At 30.6% G+C, this 27152-nt stretch overlaps 1 protein-coding gene across 2 annotated transcripts in view; it reads right to left on the bottom strand.

The window, feature by feature from the left end:
* LOC145313194 (uncharacterized) overlaps window positions 1-27152 on the bottom strand; it is a 243398-nt gene that overhangs the window by 103687 nt on the left and 112559 nt on the right. For both annotated transcript variants that reach the window (XM_080152485.1, XM_080152484.1), the window contains exons 2-4: window positions 15177-15385; window positions 12527-13294; window positions 10691-10789 (exon numbers count right to left, since the gene is read on the bottom strand). In XM_080152485.1, the coding sequence (XP_080008611.1) occupies window positions 10691-10789; window positions 12527-13216 (789 nt within the window). In that variant the 5' untranslated portion in view covers window positions 13217-13294; window positions 15177-15385. The remainder of the gene's footprint in view (window positions 1-10690; window positions 10790-12526; window positions 13295-15176; window positions 15386-27152) is intronic.

Raw genomic sequence — 27152 nt, forward strand, 5'->3', positions numbered from 1 at the left:
TTAAATTTCACTATCCGCGGAAAGCTGTCTATAATACGATGCGGTAATTTACTATTATAAATCATTTTCCTTTTTGATAATGATTTTGAACAGGTATTATTCAACATAACTATGTTTCAATGCTTAAAAATAAGAATACCATAATTAAGAAATATTTAAACTACTGAAAATAAAGCATTCTAAATCTTATTGCATGAAAAATTTCCTGAATAAGTAAATGGAATAAAAAATGTTCTCTGTAATTAAGTAGAATGTTATTTTAAAATAGCATACTATATCAGAGGCGTGGAGAAGGAGGGAAGGGGGGGGGGGTTGTATCCTTTCACCTGGCAAAATTAAGGTGGGTGAAAACACCCCCTAAGAGTCCACACCCCTACACCCACTAAAACAGCCAAGCTAACCAAGTTGAAAAGGTCACACCCCTTAAATTTTAAGAGGTTTTTAAAAACTTTGCCTTATGCGTCAATTACTAATCAAAAGTCCATTTGCAAAACAATATCCTTTAGTTACCTATCCATTGATGTAGTATGGAAGATTTACTGTCCTTACTTAAGCCTAACCTGCAGACATTCTAAAGTTTTATGGGATAATTATCACCGCCATTCATTTGTTTAACTCAACTTTTAAGTATTTTAGCCAGGGATACAGATATGAAATCTAAAGAAAAACTAAATTGCCTCCAACTTATTTCCTTATAGAGATAACCATTTTTAGTTAGCATAGTGCAATAAATGTAGAGGAAAAGTACATAATGTTAATCACTTTGAATAATCTAAATTACTAAAGGCTGAGTTTTTTTCCGGTACCATATCCATCTCCCAAAATAGTTGCCTTAAACCTTAACCTTAAACTATTTTAGTGCTTAAAGTAAAAAGATAAAACCAACATTAAAATTAACTCATGTTTTAAGTGCTTACTTGTTGAAACCAGAAATACTTGTCAAAAATACTTTTAAACATTCAAAATTAATGATAAAGTCATTTTAGAATCATTTAAAACAAAAATAAGTTAGTTAATGTAATAGGTCAGATGGCCGTACGTTCATATCGCATTTATAGAGTAGCTACTAAAAATGTTTGTACCGTATAGTAGCTTGAGCAATGAGCCTTCTAACCCAAATTTCTTTTGTACAAAAACCTAATCAATCTGAACGACGTTTATCAAACAGTCGATCAATCCACTTGTAAAGAAATTGTATAAAAAGCAGCCAAAAAGGGCGGCGCGTTCAACGATACAATGATTTGATCAATAATGGTCCACCGACTTCTCAATATCAACAGTTGGGGGGATGAAAGTGTTTCCTCTATCTTAAAATAACATTCGTCTTAAATAGTCATAAAATTATCAAAGACCACTAAGGGTTTTCCTATCTTTATCTTATTAGCCAAGATTAAAGTTATTTACAGTCGGGCCCTTTGCCGCACCTTAATCAGTCGGGAGGGGGGGGGGGGCGTTCAACGCCCCCCCCCCCTATTATCTCAGCTCCCATTAGAGCTAGAGGGCTAAATTTTTTGTGCAAGTCTCCTGTTTGATAATGAATTTCCGACCTTTTATAAGTCAAAGTCAATTTTCGCTTCCTTCACCCTTTTATTTAACAACCTTTGTTTTAGGTACTTTTTTACTTAAACATTTCAAACGGCTGTAATTTTCTTAGTTTTGAAGCTAGAAGAACAATTTTTTTCCAGAAAAGTTTATTTTTATGTAAATTTTATATTAAAAATATCAAAATATAAATTTCAGCGGCCGCAGCTGTACTTGGCAGCTGCCAGCCGCCGCAGTCGGCGGGAAAACGGCGGCAGATCTTTATAAAATTTTAATACGTTATGTAGACATGTAAGAAAAGCTTAAGTTTAACATTTGAAGTCTCTAAGTCAAAAATTGCGGCCACAGGTGCCTTTTAAAGATTTCTGGAGACCTGGAGGATCAGGACCTGCAGGATCATACCTGGAACCTGAAAGTGACTTCAACACCTGTATTTCATATAAGGATGTACTACTAGAGAATATTTTAGTATTTTGGTATGATAAAATGCTCTTTACCTGGATGACCCTGCCAGGTTTGCTGGCATCCTGTGCCCGCCAGGATCGAGATATTCAAAAAATTCTCAGTTATGTGTCATACCCATACTTAAAAAGTCACGCAGTTTGGGCTCTTTATCTTTCACACACAGGAAATGAGATAGAAAAAAACGGAGGGGGGGGGGCGTTCACCCCCCCCCCCCCGACCGTTAAGGGTTAAAAGAGGGGCCGAATTTAAAAAAAGATGTATTAAAACGATAATCTATTTAGAAACAGAAATAATCTCTTAATAGTTTAAGAATAATACAATGTAAGACTTTTAAAATGTTTCAACCGCTCAATTTGATAAGAAGGGTTTTAATTCTTGATGAAAATATTTGTGTTCGCATGATAACATCTAATAATAAACCAAGAATAAACAAATCCAAAAGATATTTTTACAAGAAAAAAATTACTAGAGTCTTAAATTACATTCAAGAAGATTTCCTAAAGGTCTAGTGGGGTTTAACATAGGCTTTGGTCCTTTATTACGATTATACATACTATAATAAATGTTAAGACATAAAAGTAGAGATTTAAGGATAGGTGAATGGAAGATAAATTAATCTCTCCCCCCCCCCTTATAATAGTTTTAAAATTACAAAGAAAGAACTTAGAATTCTTTGTTGAGGGAAGATTAAATCATCCAACATTGGTCTCTCCTGTTATCTTTGCATTGATATCATTTATAAAGAAGACGATTAGTTAAGATGGATAAAGCCAGATACAGAAAGAAAGAGAGAGAGAGAGAGAGAGAGAGAGAGAGAGAGAGAGAGAGAGAGAGAGAAAAAAAAAGAGAGAAAGGGAGAGAAAGAGAGAGAAAGAGAAAGAAAGAGAGAGAAACATAGAAAGATGGGAATGAAAGAATAAGAGTTGGCGAATATTCATGGGCACCTCTTAACCTTTCTTTATCTTCTTTCATTTGCATTCTACATATCAATGATCTAAATATCAGACCATGTTGAGTATAAACTAACCATAATACTGTATTCTACATATCAATGATCTAAATATCAGACCAGGTTTAGAATAGAACTCTCATTCTGGAAAGTATGGCAAGTTAATATCATTTAATGATGAAAACATTATTTATTACAGAAAAAGGATAAAAGGATAAATTTGTTTTAACATATATTGTCAACAAATCAGAAAATATCACATTTAAGTTCTAGTATTTTTTACTAAATCTATTTTTTAACTAGGAAATTGTGGCTATTTAAACTAACGGCATCGATTAAACCGAAGAACTAACTAACAAAATGAAAAATAACTATTACTAAAAAAACCTATTACATTCTATGTGTGTTTACTCTATTTTATAAAATTAACCTGCCTCAATACCACAATAGTCAAAACACATTTTATGTAGATGAAACCCATACAATAAAAACCATACTCCCCCTCTCTCCTGATAATACCCCTTGGTCTTAATGGTTAGTAGAAAATTATTTGAAGTAAAGTCCCTCTTTGTGTTGTATTTTTTTTTCAAATTATCAAACAGAGCTCAAGAAGTCTGGCTCTAAAAAATATCTTTGACTGACCTAAAAACATTGATCTACAATATTTATTGTCTATTTCGACAGAAGACGAAGAAAGTCGCTTAAAAAAATTCTGACGTCATAAAAATGAGGGATAAGAAGAGGAGGAGGAGGGAAGAAAACTCCTAAAAAAGAGATGGATAATCCTTCATTTTATGACGTCACAATAAGCGACTTTCTTCGTCTTCATTTCGACAGGGAGGTTTACCAAAGGTATTTTTTAAACTGTCTGATTATTATGTTAACATTATGACCAACATTAGGCAATACTTGTTGAATTCTTTGTACAACATAATGCTCTTTAAAGATGATATATTATCTTATGACGATAAAATAAAAACTGCAATGTTCATTGGGCTGAATACTATAGATTAAACTAATGATACCAAAAATATTAAATGTCTGCACAAGATGTTTAAAAAACCTTTATTATGTTTCAAAAATTTCCGATCGACTACATTTTACAAAGAAAATATTGATCCCTGTATTTGAATCCTTTTGGGTAAAGTAGCTTGGAGCAAATTAGAACAGTTTTTACGCTGAGACCCAACAATTCATAACAAGGTAGTGTCCTCACAAAACTGTCAAATTATAAATATCCTAGACAGCAAATAGTCTTCTACAAGGCATCTCTGTGTAATTTACTTTGAATATAACACGCCTATCAAGATTCTGTTTGTGCTAGAAAAATGGATAGTTCATTTGGAGAAAACCATTTTTGCAACCTTTTCAATTACGAACATAAACAATTATTTTTTTATACTGTTTCATTTATTAAACAATAAAATAATGCAATAAAAATATCAACAAAAAGTAAATTTATATCTTTGCGCTGTTTACAGCAAACAACTTTTGTCCGCATTACATGAATGTTGCACATGCAAAAAGATAACAACCATTAGAAAAACCAATGCAAAATATAAAATTGATTTGATGAATCAACGATTCACCTTGTTAAAAACATCAGAAAACAAGTAGCTTAAACATTTCTGTTTTAGCGATGCTACTCTTTAATCATAAAAGGTCTGAATGTACATTTGAAAGTAAAACAAAAAATAAGTATTTTTTCTTAACCATTTATTTGATAGATTTTTAAAAATATAAATTGCATTCAAACAAAGATATTGGAATTAAAGGGTAAATTACAATTTCTACTTCATTAATTAAATCTTTTAACTTGTTATTTCTGCACTAAATACTTTAGAACATAATAATTGCATTAAAATTCATTGATTGTAATCCTTAATTTACATGAGATTTTGCAAAACTAAATCAGGATAAATAAGAGTTGAATAGGTTAATAATATATTATTAACTATCATACCCAGCAAGATGCTTACCAACTTAGTTTTATGCAATTTACAGTTAGAATCCAAACAGAAAAGGATAATGTTCTTTAATCATCAAAGTTAAGAATTCAAATGCACTGTAAAAAATAATCTTATTAGATTAATGCTTTCTTTTAAGTGTAATGGGTAAGTGTACTTAGACAAGAATGTTTGTGAATTATATCATATCAAAATAGAAAATATGAAAACTCTTGTAATCTGTGCAATGCTTGATTTTACTTAAATTGTAACTTTCCCAATCACAAAAATATTATTAACACATTGTAAAAGGATTCAAATTAAAGTTGTTTTTTTTAAACTGTGTATGCAAATGTTTTTGAATGGTCACAGAAAATGGAATTTTACAGTAGTTTTAAGTTGTAACTGCCAGTGTGATGATAAATTTCCTTGTGTAAAAGTTAATAAAAAGGGGGGACAAAGACATTTTGTGCCTACCTCCCACACGGAGCTAAGCCACATGTCAAGGTTGTTATTCAGGAAGAAAAATTCAAAGAATATCAAGTGATGCTTTAAAGCCTTACAACCTATTAAATTCAAAGGTAAAGTATTTTTTTTCCTAAGCCAAAATATTACCTAATGTTAAGCTTTTAAGCTATTATGCTATGTAACAATTAACCAACCTGAATAAATTGGCTAGAAATAAACCTTTATGCTATACTTTTTTTTATAGAACTATCTTTTGCAGGATTCAAAGGGATTTTTGTTGACTTAATTTTTTGCAAATGTGAGTATTCATACATTGATACTGATATTCTAATCAGTAAAATTAGAAGAAAAAAATAATTTGGGATGTGCTCTGGTTTTACAGCAGACGCAACTTAACCCTTTGTAAAACTAGAAAGTCTATTCAGAGGATTGGTTGTCTGTTTAAATTGATCTATACTGGTAATATAAAGAATTAGGATAATTTAACCTAAAATACTGTAAGCTATATTCTGTACTTAAATTCTAAAAACAAAGTTAGTAGTTTTTCAAGAACACCATTATGTGAGCGGGTGGTAAAGAGATCGGGTGCACAAAGGACAAAGCTACTCAAAAGCCAACAATTTATCATCTACACAACTTTTTTTGCAGCCAATTTATGATCGCTTTTTAAAATTAGTTTTGCGCATTTCTTGCAAAAGTGTCTTTTTCATTACAATAAATTTTGGGGGATAAATTTATAAGTAAATAAAAAAATAACATTTTTTTTGGTCATTTCATAAACATGTATTTTTTAATATACAAACAAAATTGTTATTTATATAGAAGAAAATTTCAAGGCGAAATAGTTTCCATTCGATAAAAAATTCTCTTATAATTTTTCATACTACAGTTGTTCTATATTGGTAAGATTAGATATGTCACAAAAATGATTCTCTAAGAATTGACAATATATAGCAATATTATCCTGGTAAACTAAAGTCCTGTTATTATTTTAACAAATGGTAGGTTGTCAACATGCAACTCGTTTAATGGCCAGTTTGTTCATCCAGTAGGAGTAAAGGAATGACAGGGGGTAACGTTATTTCCAAGTAATAATGCCATTACTACAATAACGTTTTATGAAACAGTATACAAATAGATTTTATTCTTTAAATTCAGTATACGTAAAACAGCACATAGGTAATATGTTAATCAATTACTGAAAGTGGTCTATAAAGACCTGTGAAATTATATATCAACACAGCGTATCCAACTTAACAGGGATTGATTACAACAGTAGGAGGGAATGATGACAAAGAATAGAGTTCACCTCATCTATATTAAATACAATATTAGAGATAATTTAGACTTCGCAACCTTACTTTTTTCATTTTTAATAAAACTAAAAAAGCTTATAAAAATAAAGAATGTGTTTGTCCGCTTGTATGTTACACAAGATCTGCAAAATTGTTGAGGACTGTTTCTTGACAGGTTTAGGGTTTTATTTTTATGTTAGCCTCAATTTACCTATCCCCATTCTGTATTTTTGTCCAAAACCAAAGTAAACATTCAGCCTTGTGAGATTTTTAACTCAACTTTGAAAGTATTTATAAAGCAATTAGAGAAGTTTAGAATATAAAAATCTTCTACAAAAAATGTGTTTGATTAGTCTAGTAATAATAGTTGAAGTGGTGCCCTTCTGTTTATAAATCTGATCCGCCGAGCTCGCAAAGCAATTATGTTTACAAAGGAAATGAATAAATCAAAATAAATTAAGCCTAGACTACAACACACATATATGTATTAAAAACAGGGATAGGACAATACACAATAAATCAAAATATTTCCAAATCTTAAGAGTAAATTCTGCCTTTGCCATTTCTTATATCTTGGTTATAAGATATTTTTTATATTGATTTGTCCTATCTCTCTCGGACATATGAAATATTATTGCACAAACATGAAGATGTGTACAAATATTGAATTAGATTTCAACCAAGGATAATTATTTCCATAATGCCCATTAAGGTGTATTATTAACAAGCTAACAACAAGAATAATATAAACTGAAAAATAACTTTTATTAAAAAATTGAAAAATCTACTAAAATTCACTCTAAAATTTGTTGGTTGTAAACCAGATATTTTTCATTGATAGATTTTATTTTTTTCTCAAATTTATTCCAAAATATTTTAACTAATCTAACCTTGACAATGAATACTAAGTAAGTGTATAAAAATATTAAAATGACTAAAAAGGTTAATCCTTCCCCTGTATATTAATGTGAAGCTCTACATTTTCATGGATGTTCTTGCTCAAGTTGTCCTGTTAAGCTTTGAACTTGGTGTTGTTATGAAATATCAATAGTTTTTTATAGATATGATTTTATTTACCAATAGCAGACTTTGTTTTGGAACAACACTATGCTAATTTTGGAGCTTTTTTTTCCTGATAATTATGTCTACATCATGCTCAAAAAACTTGCATTGTAAGAATAGTCTTTTTAGTATCAGTCCTTTTTTTAGACTTGCACATTAACACCATGCAAATAAACTTTTAAATAAGCAAGCAAAAAATATGTTAGACAATTAATCTGTTACATTTTTTAAAGCAATACAGTCGAGACAAACCAATTAAAGTTTATATCAATAAAATACTTCCCAGTACAACTGGGTAGAATTGCACACTTTTTAAATATGCAAATCTTTAGTTTTTGCAACAACAACACATTAGAAGCTTAGCAATTTTATCTACAAAAGGGTTAAGCCACAGGAAAACAAGTATATGGTAATAAAAAAGATAGATTAATCATTTCAAAATTTATTCTAAATATGTAAAATTCTGCTTTAGATAGCAAAAAGTATACCTAGAATGAATATTCAAAAGATAAACAAGTATAACAATGTCCCTAAGTAGCAGAAGAATCAATAACAATGAGAGTCATTACATCTAAAGGAGAATATATATGCCATAAAATTTTCCACCAGCCAATTTATTATTATATCAAATAATTTTTTTGTTAATAAATAATTTTTTTTAGAGTAGCTGTAATCTACAACTAAGAACAAATGTGTAACAATGCGATATTAGTTTGTAAAAATAAAACAAACCAACACAACACTTCTTAATTTGTTTACCCTGGGTGCAAGATTAACCTTGGTCTCCAGGGAGGGACTATAGCAGGGCTGGACCAGCTAAACTTTTTAATTTCCCCTCCCTTAACTTTCCTCCCCGCTTTCCATGTTAAACCTATATACGTTATATTGACATAAAATTGCATTGGTTTTAATCGACTGTTTATAGAAAGTACAAAAGGGAAGAACCTTAATAATCATTTTTAAGAAGTCTTTTTTTGAGGTGGGATTTCTCTTAGGGATGTGGAAGTACCCTACCCCCAAAAGATTATAATCCTTCCCATGACCTATGAGAAGCTGCACTGTAAAAGAGAACCATATCGGTTCCGCCGTTAGCAAGATTCTTCGGTTCACTCAAACATCCTGTTCATTTTATAAATGAATATATCTAACTTATGAGGGAATTAAACTTCATAATATCTTTATTCTTATAATGATACAATGTCAACACCTTTGTTTAACAGGATACCGACCCACTACAACTAAACTAATACCAATACAAATAAAAGTTGATCCAGGAAAAATAAATCATTTTCTGTCGTCAGCATTTTACAAGTTTACAAAAATATTTCCTCCTAGTCTAAAAAGTTTCAAAGTATTAAATGGAGTCTAAATAAACGTTTCTTATACTTTAGAATAACCACTTGCGGCAGTGTCCCAAGCATCTAAAAGCTGTGTATTCGAGTGTGGGGGGGGGGGAAATGTCCTTAAACCACCAAAAGACTTAAAATTTACTTAGGAAATAGACTAAAACCATCCCGGAACCTTTGTTAATTCATGAAGAACTTGACTATTTTATGTAACATGATAGGATTTTATTAGAAATTTTCTGTATTTTCAACTTAACTTAGATATCAAGCATAACTTCTATATTGTATTCTTGCACTTGTTATAAATTGTTAAATAGAAAAAATATTTTTAAGGGTTAAAAAATTAGGGAAACCCAAACTCATGTTATTGTGTATTAAATTGCAAGGTAAGAAAATACAATATAGGTCCTTCTAAAAATAAGGCCTTCGAGTACGATTTTGTAATCCAAATTTACTAAGAGTTTACTAAACCAAGCAAAAAAAGTATCACTATATCATATAGTAGGTTTCATTTTAAAACTTAAAAATAATACTTATGTTTAAAATGAGACCAGTTGCTCCTGAGTTTAGTTCAAATGGTAAAAAATTACCTTAAATGGTTACATTCTTTCCCAAACTTTAGCTGTCACATCATGATGACAATTTGTAATAAAGTTTGGTGAAGTGATGTTCTAAACAAAGTGATTAATCTCATATTTCATGCTGAAATAGCCACAGATCTGCACATATACATATATAAGGCCTATGCAAAAAAAACATTCAAACCATCATCTGAAGAAAGACAAGAAGTGGTGTTCGCGCGTATATGCAAAAAATTTGCAAAATTTACTGATGTAACTTAGAATTTCAATGAGATATACAAAACTTTTGACCACAAAATTAAAAGCATGCCCATAGATTTAAATGCCAGTTTCCTTATTACATACTTCTGTTAAAGTACCATTAAAAAGATCTTGTGTGTTACTGTTATGTTAATGCCAGTTACATAAATAAAGATATTTAAAGTCAATGGTTATTTTTTGCATGTTATTTTACCAGCTGTGTAAAAATATTATTCTGCAATTTTGTATCATCATTTGGGAGTGGGTAACAAAAATATTGTTAGTAAAGGTTAGAGAGCAAGTTTTTCAGTTGAGATATCTATATATGACTCATTCAATGCAGGGAACTAAAGGGATAAGACAATGGACAATAAATTGATGCACATCTCAAATAATTATACCCTAAATTATTACTTAAGTAGATAACAATAAGTGGTTGAAACGTTTGGACACTCAACTTAATGAACTAACCATTCAAAATTGTTAAGCCATCGAATAAACTTAGGGGAATATTGAATTAAACAGCCCAATGTCCTCTCCCTCCCTGCATTCCAAGAGTATATATATCATATAAATATCATACATTTTTATCTAACACCACAAAAAGGCCCCAAAAAGGTGGGCAAAAAGTAAATTCTTAAAACTTGATTACTATAATTTTATGGTGTTAAAACATACAATATATACATTAAAACTTTTTCTAAATAGTCTTAAACAAAAATTTTATACTTACAAAAGAAGGCGGGAAAAAAGTTTTATTTTTAGCGCGCAAATAAAAATGTCTACGATTCCTTACCCTAAGAAGATGCTCTCCAGTTTCCAGTCTTTCAAGAAAATTCTCGACACAGAGGTCCAGCCATGGGTACAAAAGGTTCAGCCATTCAGCTAAATCCTCCTGAAATCAAAATTAAGATTTAAATGGATATATTATTACTTGGATCTTGCTCCAGTTTTTCATATTCTCAAATAAGAGGGCTAAAATAACAATTACCCCTTTCCGCCCCTGTACCACAAGTCCCCTCCTATGGAATGAACGGACTGACCAATAAAGGAGTTCCATGATAGCAAGCTATATTGACGACAATCTTTCTCCTGTCATAATATCCACGTATACATCCATTAAGGTTTATTATAAGAGCAAAACTGTTGTCATCAAAAAAAACTTCCTAAAATTAAATTACCTAGCTAAATAGGCATCAAAAGGTTATTTTTTATCAAAACGGTCGTTTGTCGTCTAAATGCAATTTCAGGGATATACCAGTTGATTAATGAAGATTGGTTTCCAAAATGCTAACATTATACTAAAAATATTAAACAAAACAACAAATTAATGTTTAAACACCTGCCATGTGGCTTATATATTTTAAATTTTAACAGATTGATAAATTAAAAATTATATTTCAATGCTTTACACAATTTAATTGATAAATATCAATGATTAAATAGGATTAATAAAAATAGCCCTAGATTAGACGTTTTTTTCTTCTAATTTTGATTGTTTTACCCTACTCTCTTTTTTAGGATAGGTTATATTTGAAAGAACCCCGTGAGGGTGTAGTGACTGTGTCACGGGGTTAGCTTAGGTTTTTGATGAAGAAATGATAAAAAAAAGAAAATGGACTCAAAAAAGTGTTGCAATGTTCCTCTATAAAATCTCTTTGATTGCCTGACTTCCGCTAATTTAATCTGTGTAAATGCATATTATGGTTGTTCGTGTGTATGTTCCGAGTATGTGTTTGCAGGATCTAAAGGGATAAGACGATTGCCGATAAATTGATGTACATCCCCAATGATGATACACAAAATTACCCCTTCTGTAGATTACAATTAGTGGTTGGAACGTTTAGATAATCAACTTAATGAACCAACCAATCAAAATTCAATAAAAGTCCCCAAAGTTGTCGATGTAGAGACAACGAAAAGAAAACGTTATTGCAAAACTTTGGGGACTAGTGTAATAAACAGCCCAATGTCCCGTCCCTTCCCTCCTAAATGTGTTTCTGTGTGTGTGTGTGTGTGTGTACGTTTATGTGTGTGTGTGTGTTGCTAATCAAGTATAAAAAAGTGCATTTTATTTAGGAAATATTTCATTTTGATTTTTAAATTTGCTACCTGATTTGTCATGATGGCTGTTGCGTGTTTCAGAGCATTTCTCACAAAATGTCCGCTCACACACAATCACACACACACACTCAATTGTTAGGAAGGTAGGGATAAGTAATGGTAATACCGGTAAAAAAATTAATTAATGTAAAGTTTTGTCGTGTATGTCTGAATATAAGTCAAATTCATTTACATCTTAGATAATTTTTAAGCTTTGCAAATTTAATTTGAAAAAAAACATCTTAATCAAGATCAGAGTAAAAAATAGAGGGGGGAGGGGTTAAATAACTTTATGTCCTCACCAAAAGGACCCTGTGTCGACTTGCCTGTCCCTACTTTCCTGTAATAATCTACTTATACTGGTGATGCAATAACCATTTATGAAGTCTAAAGTAGCTAAGCCACTCTATAGATTGTTATATTCATAAGATAAAAAAGGGAGGGTAGAGCCATAGAGGGAAACAAAATAGGTGTTCGTAAAAAATGAACGGCAAAGATGGACGTAATCCATGAAAAAAGATGTACTTGCCTTCATGGCATACAGGTATTCATCAGCTCTGGAGAAGCTGCGCAGCTGTCTCTTCTCCACCAGCTGCAAGCTGACGTCATCGTCTACACCCGTGACGTCACTCAACTCTGACAGCTTGCGCTCACTTGACTTTCTATCACTGAAAATTGAATATTTTCTGTCTCTATCACTTAGGTCTGTGGCGGTGGAATACTTTCTATCACTAGAACCGTTTACACTACAATTAAACTCGTCAGATAATCGTCCACCGCCGCGCGAATGTTCGGACTCCCGACGCAGCGCCAGCTTCTCCTCCAGCTCGGCGGTCAGCCGCCGCTCCAAGGACTCAAACTCTTCCGTTTCCGGAGAAGTGTCGTTGGCGATGCTGCCGCTTGTCAAACTTCCGTTATAAGAGGAGACACTGACACTTCGCCGATGCGGCTCCTGGCAAATTGTGTTATTATTGTTCAAAATGGCGGCTTGGCTGCTGGAGATATAGTCTATGTTGGCGGCACAGCTACTACTGCTGCTGTTTCGACGGCTGTTGTGGCGGTTAATAAACAGTTTGTCGTCTTCGTTTACGTGAAAGTGATTTTGGTCCAGCTCGGCAGCAGCTGTCCCGTTGGACAGGGTGGGTGTGCTGGGAAAGGACGGAGTGTTCACCTGGATATTTGGCATTATTCTGGCGGTCACTACCTGTGGCACCTCCATTATTTTACAGTTTGTTTGTGTTGCTGTGGAAGATTTTGATAAAATTATGTTCAGTTTGCAAATCTACAGACTCAAATTCTAAAATGATTAAACCATTTCGATTATATGCTTTATAGAAACTTTTGAACAATTAAAATATTAAATATCCCAATTTTGATGGGCGAAAAGTTTTTTTTTCGATAAAATACCTAATTACTTTTCTCACAGTGTAGGTAGTAACATTAATTTACATTTCTTTGTCTTAATAATGATCATTTAAAATGAAGAAAACATTGTTGAAGTAAATTTACGTGGTGTTTTCACTTAATCAATAATTCCATATAAGGTCAATTGTTTTTCAATTTCTGTTTGTCTTGATTTCAAGCAAACCCTTGAATTTTGAAGAGCTTGCCTCTAAGGCATAAATAAACAAATGGTTTTGTTTAAGTAGAAACTCTCTTTATCTTAAAATCAATAGGTTTGCTATCTGTAAAATTTTAATGTTAAATGCAATTGTAATTGTTATATATTTTTATGGAATCATAGATATTTTTACCTTATTAAAACTAAATTTCATTTCACTTAAATTTTGCTTTCATTTTGATAAAATTTAGAATACTTTGAATGTGGACTTGAAAAACTAAATATTGTTTGAATTGGTGGATTTTGAAAATAAATGTTAGAAGATTTTTCATAATTACAAAAAAAACGAAGCTAATTATTTCAAGCAAAGTTTTTGCTGTATTTTAAATCCTGCTAATTGAAAATCAAAAGTTTTTTTTCCGCCAAGTGGAGAAAAAAGTGTGTCATCGAAAGTGTGGAAAAGAGACGGAACTGTATTGTTGAAATGTATGTGGTTATATCACGTAAGACATGAAAAATTTTAAGCATGAATTGAAAAGGGCGTTTCTTCGTTTAAGCGAAAATATAGCTTTTCATGATTTCCACTTAATTAACGTTTTCGTTGTAAGATCAAATGTTACTTAAATCTGTCAATATACACCTAAAAAACTAAAACAGTTTAAGCTTCTCTATAAAGCATTCGACAAGATGCTACTAAGACCTACAAAGACAAACTACAATTAGCTACAGATTTGCTGTTTTAAACCAATTCCTTCAAAAAATGAAGCCCTAGGCCTTGTGGTAAAAAGGAGAAGGAAGGAAAATTTTCATGGATTTAGAGATAGTTCAATCAAAGTTAAAATAATCAACACATAAGTTAAAAGCGTAAAAATTTTTGGTGTTGTGTACCTTTAAATATTGAAGAGATAGATTGATTTATCCCCAATTCACCTATCCCCCATATCCTTGTTTTGAAATGATAGACTTGTAAGCTGTCACACAAAAAGTGAGAATAAATTTTAGTAAAACCAGAGTTCGCCAGGGACGTAGGGATGGGACAATAAAAAATAAATAATCTTTCCCCAAAGTTTGAGTTTGAAATTATCAAAGAAAGGGGGACAATGTTTATTATACTAGTCCCCAAAGTTTTATAATAACGGGGATGTACATCAATTTATCGGCCACTGTATTATCCCTTTAGATCCCTGTGAAATTCTGCTTTCGGTAGCAGTTGATGTAAATGATTTACGCAGCATTGTCCCCTCCCTCCCTGAGTTTCATATAACTTTAAATGTGTTATTTTACATTATTTTAAATTGAAATCATATTTGGTGCGTGGGACGTCAAATAGTAGAAGGCGATAGCTTAATAATAGTTCAGCTACTCCACAGATAGAGTATGTACGTACGCCACTTCGTCAGTGTAAAGTATTCCTACAGTTTACGTTTAATTATCAATTGCTACAATACCACTTACAGGCATATTTTTCTTCTTCTAAATGAATCAATTATAATACCTACTTTTACTTTAAGTTGGTGAATAAGTTTTAAAGAATATGTTAGTAGTTAGTCTATGTTTTGAATTAAGAAATAAACTTAACTTCGTAAAACATGTGTAAAATCAAAAATGGTTTAGCTGCCTGTGTTACGCAAGTTTTATGTTAATCTATGGCCTAGGGCAAGGCTTCGAGCCCGCCAACCTGCGGCTTGCCATCCTTCTCACAGCTGTTAAACCCCTTCGGAGGGAGCGGCTAGATGTCCCTCTTGAAGTGGTAATTCTGGTGTCGCCTGTATGTCATGATGGTAGGGTGCCCCGCAGTGACATGGTTAGGCTGTGTCAGTAAAATACCTGAAAAAAATATGGATACATGTTAATCTTAATCATACACTGTGTCATATTAGACATATATGACATTAGACTAATCAAACATGACAAATTATCTCATTATTTACTTTTTGTATGCAGCTTAAGATTTCGACTTAAACTGATTTAGTTCAACATTTTGGGGAAGCTTTAGAGAAGGCCACGAAATGATTTCTACACTTTTTTACTTTTAGATTTAAGTCTTGGGATGGTTATGGTTTTTTCTGCCCGTCACTTCCCCAACCAATAGAGATACTCTAGATGATTGGGGCGCAGCCGCTAGAAAGTAATAAATTAGTTTTATGTTTGTTGTATTAGTTTTTTTTACTATTTCAAACGACATTCTAGGAAAAACTAAGCTATTTTAGGGCGAAGATGCTTCATTTCAGTTCATAATTAATCTGATTCCATAAACTCACATGTTTTTAGCAAGAAATTTTTCTTTTCGGATGTGTGAAAGAGATATGTTAGAAAGTTTTTATATGTTTAAAACAAATATATATTTTTACTTTATAAAAGACATATTTTTACAATATTTAGAAAATCAAATAAATAATGAAATATAGTATGTTTAGTATTTCTAAATTAATAATGAATTTTGGTTTTCAAATATAATGTCAAGCCAAAAAGAAAATATATATTTAGTATTCAATTTCAATGTACCATAACTTCCGCATAATCAATAACCGAAAAATGTTTAATATTTGCAAAAGACACAAACTAATTAGGTAGATTTTTTTGGCCGATTAATTCCCGCCAACCATAAAACCGATTTAGTTATCCATTTTAGGGAAGCTTCACAAAGGGCCCGAGATGGTATTTAGGCTGTATCGTTTGCAAACTTATAATGAGAAACATTTAGCGGAAAGGATAACACACCTTTAATTTGTATAAATTGAATATGCCTACATGGGGATACATCATATCATACTAGTGTGCTACAATGATAAGAAACATGACAGGCGACAAAAAATTTCTTGTGAAATTATTCACTTTTTAATTTTGCATATGGTTTGATGCACTTTTTTTGGTGGTGACGGTTTTATAATTTCACGGTTAAAAAGTAAAGTCGTTTTTAAGGAAGGCTATCGACGAGTAAAGACAAACTTAAAGCCATCTCATTACAAAAATAAAGCTTTCCTAAAAAGATCAACACGATTAAATAAATCATTTCCAAAATATTAAGCTATAGCTAGGAAAGAAAAATCAATATAAAAGAAAAATTTGTCTTAAGTAAAATTCACAGAACTATATTGCGCTTTTCACGTAAAGCTTTATACTAGTCCCCAGTCCAGTTATTTTGATACACAGATTGAAAATAAGCCAAGATATATTATTGCAATAAATAAATTAATGCTAACCAGACATTAAATTAAACTTATTTTGCTAAATTTACTGTTTTCAGTAGCGTTGCCGCAATTTAATTTACATATTTGGAACTTTTTTCTTAGTATTTTACAAACCGATGAATATTTCGGGGAACAAATTTTAACAGCATCTAAGTTTTTTTTTTAATAAACTGCACAAAAAGGTGATTCAATTCTTGTATTTACTAAATGATTTAGACGTTGTTGATGTCCTAAGCGATAATCAACTAAATAAGTTTAAAAATATATTTTGATATAAAGTCTTTTTTTATTTTTTTGTTTCTGGTTAATGCAATGGTTAATATTGGGTATTAAGTAATTAAAATGTCTGCGCTACTAAAGATATTTTTGATATTGTTTTTAATTGGTACTTTGTGTAAATGAATAGACATATTTTAAAAAGATTAATAGATTGTTTAATGCATACATATAAATCAGTGTAAATTTGGTATTCAATCAAAGTAACCAAAATCATGAGACCAAAATTTAAAATCTGTAATATAAGAATTACATGTAACATCCTATATTATACCTGGTTAAGACCTAAATACAAAGGTTTCATAATCAAAACGATTTTGAACAAATAAAAAAACGCATTAAAACATGCACTTTTAGCCAAAGGGATAAGACACTGGCCAATAAATTGATGATACATAAAATTACCATTTCTGGACATTACAATTAGTGGTTGAAACGTTTAACACTCAACTAAATGAAGCAACCAATCAAAATTCAATAAAAGTCCCTAAGGTTGTTAAGCCAACGATTAAGAAAACTTTATTATAGCTAGGCCTTTGGGGACTAGTACGTGTAATAAACAGCCCTATGTCCCCTCCCTTCCTGACTTTTAGCTATTTTGATTAATGTTTTATTGTATAAACACCAGACAAGAAAAATAACCAGATTATAAAACATCTATTTCTGGAGCTAATTAAATAATTTTGGCTTCTAATTGCAATTGACTTTACAATGAATGAAGCTTTAATCTAAACATCTAGCGTAGCTATTTTTTTCTTTAAGATATGTCTATACGTTTGTTTGTCTTCTGATAAAATCGTTCACGTAAATAATCTTTTTTAACAGGCAAATCAATGAAAATATAAAGAAAATAAATTGCTTAAAATCTTATGATCCAAAGAACTATAATTCTATGTCTAATAATAGATTAATGACAATACCACTAAATATGTTTTATCTTTAGTCTTTACTCATATTTAACTTATTTAATTCCGGCCTGGCCTAAAAGAATCATAAAGCACAGATAAACATTAGGGTTTTGCCAAAGGTTGTGCAAACAATATATTTCTAAGTGTTTAGCTTTATATGATTGGTGAATTCCTTCGGACAAAAAAGATTTAGAACTTAAGCATCATTGATTAGATTAATACACCTTTTCTTAGAGGGAGGTTTTGTTTGTTTGTCCAAAATGACCTAAAGTCACCTAAAAACCCTTGTCCTGGTTAAAAAAAATGAACACAATACAATCATATTTCATATGGACAGAGTTGGGCTGACAGTGATAACATGTAGACTAATCAATAAGGACAATTTTGTCTGATAGTAATGCAGCAATAACAAACTATGAATATTTCAAAATAAAAAAATGGCAATTTTTGCAGTTACATGTTAACTTTTTGTTAAGAGATCTTCAGGGATAAGACAATGAACGATAAATTGACATACATCCACGAAAGCAAAATTTTCTCAATTAGTCTGTAGATTCAAATATTAGTTAAAAAGTTTAAACACTTCTAGTTAAGAACAAACCAATTAAAATATTACAAAAGTACCCAAAATTTTTTAGCTAACAAATAAGATAATTTTATAAAGCTTTGGATTCCAGTGTATTTATAGACCAATATCCCCTCATTCCCTGCTTTTTGAAAAAAGGCTCACCAAACAAGAATAAAATAGTACATTTTGATCAACTTTTTGCTAATATGCAAAAAATGAAGAAAATATAAAAAATGCGCAAATCGTCTAAGTTAACTCTACAAGTACAAGTTGTACAGAAAGTTGTAGTGGCTTAATCTGCATATAATTGACAAAATCTGCGCGCAGATCTGATACCTTGGCAAGGGGTAGACACAGTTAATATTTATTCTGGCCCTGCTTGCCAGAAGTTGCCGGGACTAAAATGCTTATATGGTCGTTTTTCCTCTTTGAAGATTTTTAAAAGATATAAGTAAAGCAAGATTTTGTTAGAAATTTTAATAAAAACACTATAATATTTAATTAAAATTTTAAAAAGTGTAATTTACTATTTGAAAATTTAAAAACAAATTGTAAATGATATAATTTTCTTATCTTTTTTTTATTGACATTTTATGAAATGATATTGCTTATAAAACCTAAAAAAAGTTAATTTATTAAATATAAATCTCACACATTATTAGTATAGGTAATTGCTTATAAATTGGCTTTTTATTGCAACTGCTTTTCATTTAGAACCAGGCATCTCTTTTGTTCAAAATTTTATCTCCATCAAAAATCTTAAAAAACAAAATTATATTTTATTGTATTAAATAATTGAATGAAATCAATTAATTGATTAAATTTAAGTCTGTGAGGGGTTTAAGAAAGGCATGGCTGATATCTAATTAATGGTTAGATGTGTGGATAAAATTTATTTGAAGCTAAAACAGAAAATAATAGATAGATAGATAGATCCCTAACATCATTAATAATAGTGCAAAACTTTTTTTGTATTGTGTTGAATGTTTGAATATTAAGATACTAGTTAAGCTTCACCTTATATGGAGCAGATAGGTTAATATAAGCTTAGTTAAACACAATACTCAACATATATATCAATGCTTTTGCAGTGCATATAGTCTTAGAGATTTGGCATTTTAAGATAAACTATTTTACCACTGATCAAAATGATCAAATGGAGACATCATCCAAAAATTTACCACATAAATTTATCACAATGCAAAAACTCTTGGTAATAAGATAGATTTTTTTTACAGGTCCCATAACCCTGTCTAAGGTGTGTGTTAGTGAACATATGTCTTAAAAAAAAAAGATATAATATGTTCAACTGGCGCGTGCACAGGAATTTTTCAGATCATACTTTTTTTAGGACCCTCTGGAATAGTATCTTGTAGTTATAGATTCCTTCCACAAGGTTATACCCCTACACAAGGGCTAGAAACATTTATTAAAATAAGAAAGTGTCATTTTTATTGGCCCATTTAGAGATATGAGTAAAAGTACCATAAATCAAACTTTAATGTTGTAAAACTTCCTTCAAATTTTACATAGTAGGGTATGTTCCTAACCCTAATTATTACCACCCCCTACATCCTTCCCTCATGCACGCCCCCAGTTTGAAGCCCTTGACTTATTATTACATTCATTATATGATTAGCATCTATAACTATTAGGCAGTAATCAACTTCATATAGATCTATGGTGCAGGGATTTGTCATTGAAGATAAACTTATTTTACCAAATGAAAAATGCATCATATCATTCTAATTGACATCCAATATATTTTGTCGTCTAATGAATGAAATAAATATGATTAGTACTGATATGTTAGCAAAGCGCTGTAAAAGTTTAATTTAACAGATATAGCATAAACATTTAAACCCTTGTTAAAAAATGTTGAAAAAAATCAACAAACATAAATCAATGCTAATACTAATGTAAACTACTAATTTTTAACATATTGCAAATTTTATTGCATTGTTTATTGCCAATTAATAAATAGGTATTAAATATTGCAATTGAAAAAAGTTGAACAAAGTAATAGTGTCTGACTGATTATGACGTAACAAAAAAAATAGCCAATGAGAGGCCGTTATTGACCAATGGTAAAATTTATAGTGGCCTCTCATTGGCTAATTTTTTTTGTTACGTCATAATCAGTCAGACACTATTACTGTGTTCAAAAAAGTTAATTTGAAAATAAACACTATTTGCTAAAAATATGTGGGTTTCTACATTTGAATGTAGTGATAATTCAATGGCAAACTGATTTAATGTTTCTATATTAATAAAAAAAATTTCGATAATATCTGCTGTTATCAAATCAACGCAATATTTCATTATTGGCATAGTTTTATTAGAAATATTCTAAAAGTAATGCATGATATTTGTCAAACTGTCGGCAAAACATTAGGTAAAATACTCTTACAAAGACATGTCGATAACATGTCAGCAATAATCACTTTTAATAATGCCTTACTAGTCGATATAATCAATGACATTGAAAGTCGATACAATACTACTCCCACCTCTTCGAATTCGCTTTAATAAATGTGACTTTATGTGCCATTATTTTTATCGTAATTATTAATGTATCAATCTCGGTTTATTGGTGATTTGTATTTGAAAAGGTGCAAATAACTATTTTGCAAAAATTGTCAGGATACAGGGATAGACCCATGGGGTTTTAATAGTTTACACCTCAATTATTATATGTTGAAAACACTGGAATTACACAAAAAAAAATGGGCAGAGGGGGGGGGGGGTGGGATTAATTTTTGTTGTCCTATCTCTTTATCCTTGGTAACAAAAGCGTGTTTAAATCTAATTATAATGAATAAAAGTCCAAATTGGCTTCACTATATAAAACAAGCACAATATTTTAGCTTTATTGCAAAACTATCAAAATGATTTTAATACTCGAAGTTTCATTTTTTAAAATCTTAAAGTAAATTGTTTTTATAATGTTTTAATTTATATTTTTTAATGAATGATTTTTTAAAATTCTTATATATATGAGAGTAAATTTCAGAGAATTTTTGCTTATAAAAATTATGTTCCTGCTACTTAATGCATTTTTAAGTGGGCAACATTTTTTTCACATCGACTTTTTAAACCAACAGATGGACCTTTCAAACTGGTATTCCAATAGTTTTTTAACTTTTAATGAACATTCATTTTATTTTCTTACTCAAAAAAGCATCCAGTGTCATTTCTGTGCCAAAAGGGATAATAAGATAATAAAATTATTTAAAACAGTTTTCTGGTAATTTTCTGATTTACGCTATTATGAACAAACTTTCTTTAGAGAGAAATATGTTAGATACTGATCAAACCTATTAGAAAAATATTTTTCAAACTTGATTTTCAACATTTATTTTTGGCCCTGCACCATTTACAACACATTTTTTTCCAATTCATTTTACGTCTAAATTCTCAGAATAACAAGGCGTAATTAATACCGTTCTTTAAAAAGCATGAGAAAATAAAAATAGCAATTAGATAATTTTTATGATTGCAAACGGATGATGATTTACTCTTCGCCTGATTTAACAGATCTAAATATCATAACATGAGAGAAAAGGTCTTTACACTTTTCTTTGTCTTTTTTCTTGATAGTGGTGCGAAGCATCTGTAGATATATTTTGTCTGTAAGTTTTTGGTTTAAATAAAATATGTTTCTAATGTATTCTAGACTGGCCTTTCTTTGGAATAAAATCGTATTAGTCTGGGGTATAAAAGCTAAATTTTGTAAAATAAAATTATTAAAATTATTACTTATATAAATCAAATAATAAATAAATGCCTTGGTACTAAAATACTTATAGAAAATTGAAATTATGCCGTTCTAGAGATCGAAAACTGAATAATTTTAACATCTTTTTACCTCGCAGTCAATGAACTTGGTTGTCCTTGTCAAAAATGTGTCTTATCATTTTTATCTTTATATAATAAATGAAATGGTTTAAATGGTAAAATCCTTTTTTTCCAAGATAAAACTAACCATTATCACCCTTATTATAAGAAATTAGTCTCCTGGAGCTATGGTTTCGATTTTGTCACCCCCGTTTAAACGTCATGATTAGAATAGCGTTAGATATAAGATGCTAACATAAATTTGGATATTAAAATTGCATGTCTACATATAAAATGGCAATTGCAACTTCCATTAAAAATATGATAAAGTCGAAATGGAACATTCAAATTATTATGTTACAAGATTTAACAGTATATAGGTATAGTAAACTGTGTAGTGGAGTAGTGTCCCACTTACAAAAAAAGAATTGAACCTTTAATGAAACGTGACATGATGTTGAGAAAAGAAAATGGCTTCAGATTTGTTTATGTATCAGAAAAATACATATTTATATTAGTAGCTTTACGGTTCTTAAGACATTAATGGAAAATAATTATATGATTATTTTTTGAAAAAAATACATAATAAAAAAAATAATTCAACTTATATTTTTGTATTTTAAAGTGATCTATTAAACTAATAGAAAATAAAAGCAGATTTTTATTACTTTAAATGTATGTACAACAATAGCATAAACATTAAAATTGTACAATATAAAGCCCAAACAAAAACAAAAAACAACAGTTTTAATCATCTTTTGGGCATTTTTAATTGCAGCGTTAAGGCAGTGAGAGAGAGATAGAAGGTCTGATAAAAAATGTATTAATTTTGGTTCACAGGCGAGCAGACAAAGGCAAATGGCTAATTAAAGCCATAAAATTGAGAACACCTTGGTTCTTATTTTTTTTTCAAAAACAAGAATAAAATTATTTCATTGAAGGCATTTAATGTTTTTATTTAATATTCGAATACAATAAAATTTGAAACTGTCAAAAAGGGGTGTGTGAAACGTGAGAAAATATTTTTGATTACTTCGTTGTTCGACAAGAAGGTATTAGATAAAAAGAGGCCATAACTGACACTTCTTATTATTCATGTTATTTTTTTCGTGAACATTAAGACAAAAAAAGCTTTATAGTTGATCGTACGTAATGTTATGTAGACATGATAACGACACAATGTTTGACAAAGAAAAAGTTATAAATTTAAAATTTAACATCTTTATGATTGTAAATCAGAGAATAGCTTGAATCCTGCTAAAAATCTAAGCATCCACACAAAGTAATGAAACTGTTTACGTGCGCAAATTAAAATAACTTCTTTATCTTAAATGTTTGCAGAATTAGGTTTATACGTTTATTGCTGGATTAAAGAGAAGCTCTTGGACTTCAATTTTAATTTTGTTTTGTTTGTTTTCACATCTGAAAAACAGGCCGTTAAAATTTAAAAAGTTCTTAAAAGGCTCTATTAATCTTTTTAAAAGTCCATATAATAATTTCTATTGATAAAACACATGACGATATCTAGAAAAAATATACGATACATATTTTCATCTTGGTTAAAAACCAGTTTTTTATTCGCCAAGTGCCAATCGGATTCGGAGCCTTGTTTGTTTGTATAAATGGCGACAATTAATTATAAAATAAATTGAAAATCTATCATATTTTAGATTTGTTTAATCTAATAAATCTAACTGAAATAGCATCCTCTTAAATTGCGCATGGCTTATTTGTCGTAAAGTTATAAAATGCAGCAAATTATTTCCAACCACTATCTTTTTATACTCAAGTGTCATAGGCAAAATTTACCGCTGTAATTAGTTGTGCAGCTTCTATATAAACAACTTTTGTCTCTCTTGTTGAAGATATCTTCACCAAGAGAGGCAAAAGTGGAATCTTAAATTTCAAAAATCGTATCGGCGTTGAAGATATCTTCACCAAGAGAGGGGAAAGTGGAATCTTACATTTCAAAAATCGTATCGGCGTTGAAGATATCTTTACCAAGAGAAGGGAAAGTAGAATCTTACATTTCAAAAATCGTATCGGCGTTGAAGATATCTTCACCAAGAGAGGGGAAAGTGGAAAGGTAGATTACAGTTTTAGAGGGTCCAAACCATAATCATAGATTATATTTCTGCTTCTATAAAAATGGATTCAACTCCCTAACTGTAAAATGTTCTTGATATTAATCATATTAAAATAAAATCATCCAAATGAGATTATAGAATTATGAAAAAATAGTGCTCTGTTAAATGTTAAAGTGTGGCTAATAGTTATTTTTGCAAGGTATCACAGACTGCCAACCGCGGATATTAAAATGAAAAATTATAAGAGATTAAAACCAGTTTTGTTAACCCAAAGTTATCGAAGGTTTGGGCTAACAAATCTGGTATAATTTAATGATTTTATCTAATCGTGGACAATTGTCTGTAATACGATGCTTTACATGATTTTTCATTCTGGATGAGAACCGATTTTAATTGGTTTCGAAGCCATACTAGAAAAAAATATTTCTTCAATTTCTTTGATATATTAACTTTTTACATTCGTTCACTGGTTTTGCTGCGCTGCCCGCAAATTACTTGTTCTTGTTTAACACAATTTTAGGCTAAAAGCTTTTAAAGTTCTTTTTTTCGTGATTATTGTTGGCAAAAAAACTGCAAAATTGTAACAGTATACCCAAAATTGGCAAAGTCCACCCTAAAATCAATGGAATATTTTGGAGCTAATTTTTTTCAATTTTGCATAGAATTATTACACATAATTGCTCATTTAAAATAAAAAGAATCGTAAAAGAAATTGTTTTTAGCAATTTAGTGGTATGACATTTTGCATAACTTATAAATTTTAATATTTTTACTTAAAAAATTCAAGATAAACAACAAAAAGTTCTCTCTTCTATTATAACAATGGATATATCATATCATTTCTTGGACATTACACCAGATTTTCATGTTCTCTAATAAAGCTAAACTCGCAGCGGGCTAAAATAACGATTTCTTCCTTCACCCCGTTAACCCATTACCTTCCTCCTACTGGATGAACGAACTGACCAATAAACGAGTTCCATTTTAGCAAGCTAAATTGACGACAATTTTTACCCTGTCATAATATCCATGTTTATTCTACATCCATTATTATAAATAATTTTATGACAAATTGAATCAGAATTGATTGTCAATAAAGCGATTCAACAACTTCTAGAGAGATGGCACACTTTTTTTTAACAATGAAGGTTAAAATGTGGCATTTGTTTGTGCTTCTTTTCTGTCTATAATGAACATTGAGAACAACATTGATTTACATTTTAAATGTTTGACAAGACAAACAGACAACCAGCAGGGGGTCTCACTAGAACCAGGGACAAGTCTGCAATAACTTGTCAGAAGCGAAGCTACTCAGTAGTTCTTAAAGTAATGAGGCCATTATTTGAATAAAAACTTTGGCCTTACCCGGTATAACATTAATCGATTAAATATTACTTGGATCCTCCACCAGATTATCATGTGCTCCAATAAGGTGAAACTCGTAGCTGGCTAAAATACGATAACCCCCACTCATTTCCCCATCCCCTCGTTGGCAACCTAAATTGAAGACAATTTTCCCCTGTCAAAATATCAACTAATATTTTGGGTATAGTCCCTTTCGTAACATCGCACCTTATGGGGCGATTCTTCGTATTTTTCACAGTAGCTTTTCTCCTATTTCTAGCCCCTGCAGGGGGGGGGGCGGGGGGGGCTCTAACCCTGTGGGGCAATCACCTAACCCAATATAACCTAACCTAACCTAAAATAACCTATAAAAAGCCTTTTTAAAAATACAACGAATCGCCCCTTATAGGGCGATGTTACGAAAGGGACTATTCCCTATATTTTATATCTATTATAATATTCACTAAATGTACCCTAAGAATGTTTACACATTTATTCCATGCCAAATGCCGTTAGTTACTTCTTTTATTGCTAAGCTACGTATGGGCATAATTGTCCTAGTTTATGTTTGTCTGAAGGAGAAATGTAAGGTCACATTTTGATTATTGCAGAGCGTGTGTCTTTTGTTGAAAAAATAAATGTTTTGAAGGATTTTTTCCCTTTTTTTCAATAGCGCAAATTCTCTGTTTGAAACTACTAACATACCTATAATGACAAACAAAAAATTATCAATCTTTATACCAACCAATAAGTAGAATCAATATTACAATTTTAAGGAAATATTTTTAACAATATTTTTAAGTAGATAATATGATAGCTGAACAACAAGAGCACGATAGCATTTACGATGATCTACAACCCTTTTATCTCCCTTTAATACTGAGCTTACAAACTAAAAAACTTCCATATACAATTTTTGGACAGATAAAATAACCGTGCTATTAATATAACAAACCTAATAAAAGTGTCTGATCCTGATTATAACGTAAAAAATAGCCAATGAGAGGCCACTAAAAATTTTACCATTGGTCAATTACAGTGTATACTGGCCTCTCATTGGCTAATTTTTTACGTCATAATTAGAGTCAGATACTTTTACTAGGTTTAATATAACCCTTCCAAAAATTCTAGAATGATAAAAAAACAATGCACTAAGGTGAGACTTAATGTATAGTACGAAGTCTCAAGAATAGGTACAGATACTCTGTGATTCAAATCAATAAATTGATTAACACCCCCAATGATGTTATACAAATTATCTCTTATGTACATTATAATTAGAGGTTAAAACGTTTGGACTCTTAAATAAGTGAATCAACCAATCAAATTTCAATTAAAGTCACCAAAGTTATGAAGCAAACGAATTAGAAAATGTCATTATAA

This window comes from Acartia tonsa, chromosome 3 (genome assembly GCF_053477335.1).
Source record: "Acartia tonsa isolate MP-2025a chromosome 3, ASM5347733v1, whole genome shotgun sequence".
Taxonomy (NCBI): Eukaryota; Metazoa; Arthropoda; class Copepoda; order Calanoida; family Acartiidae; genus Acartia; species Acartia tonsa.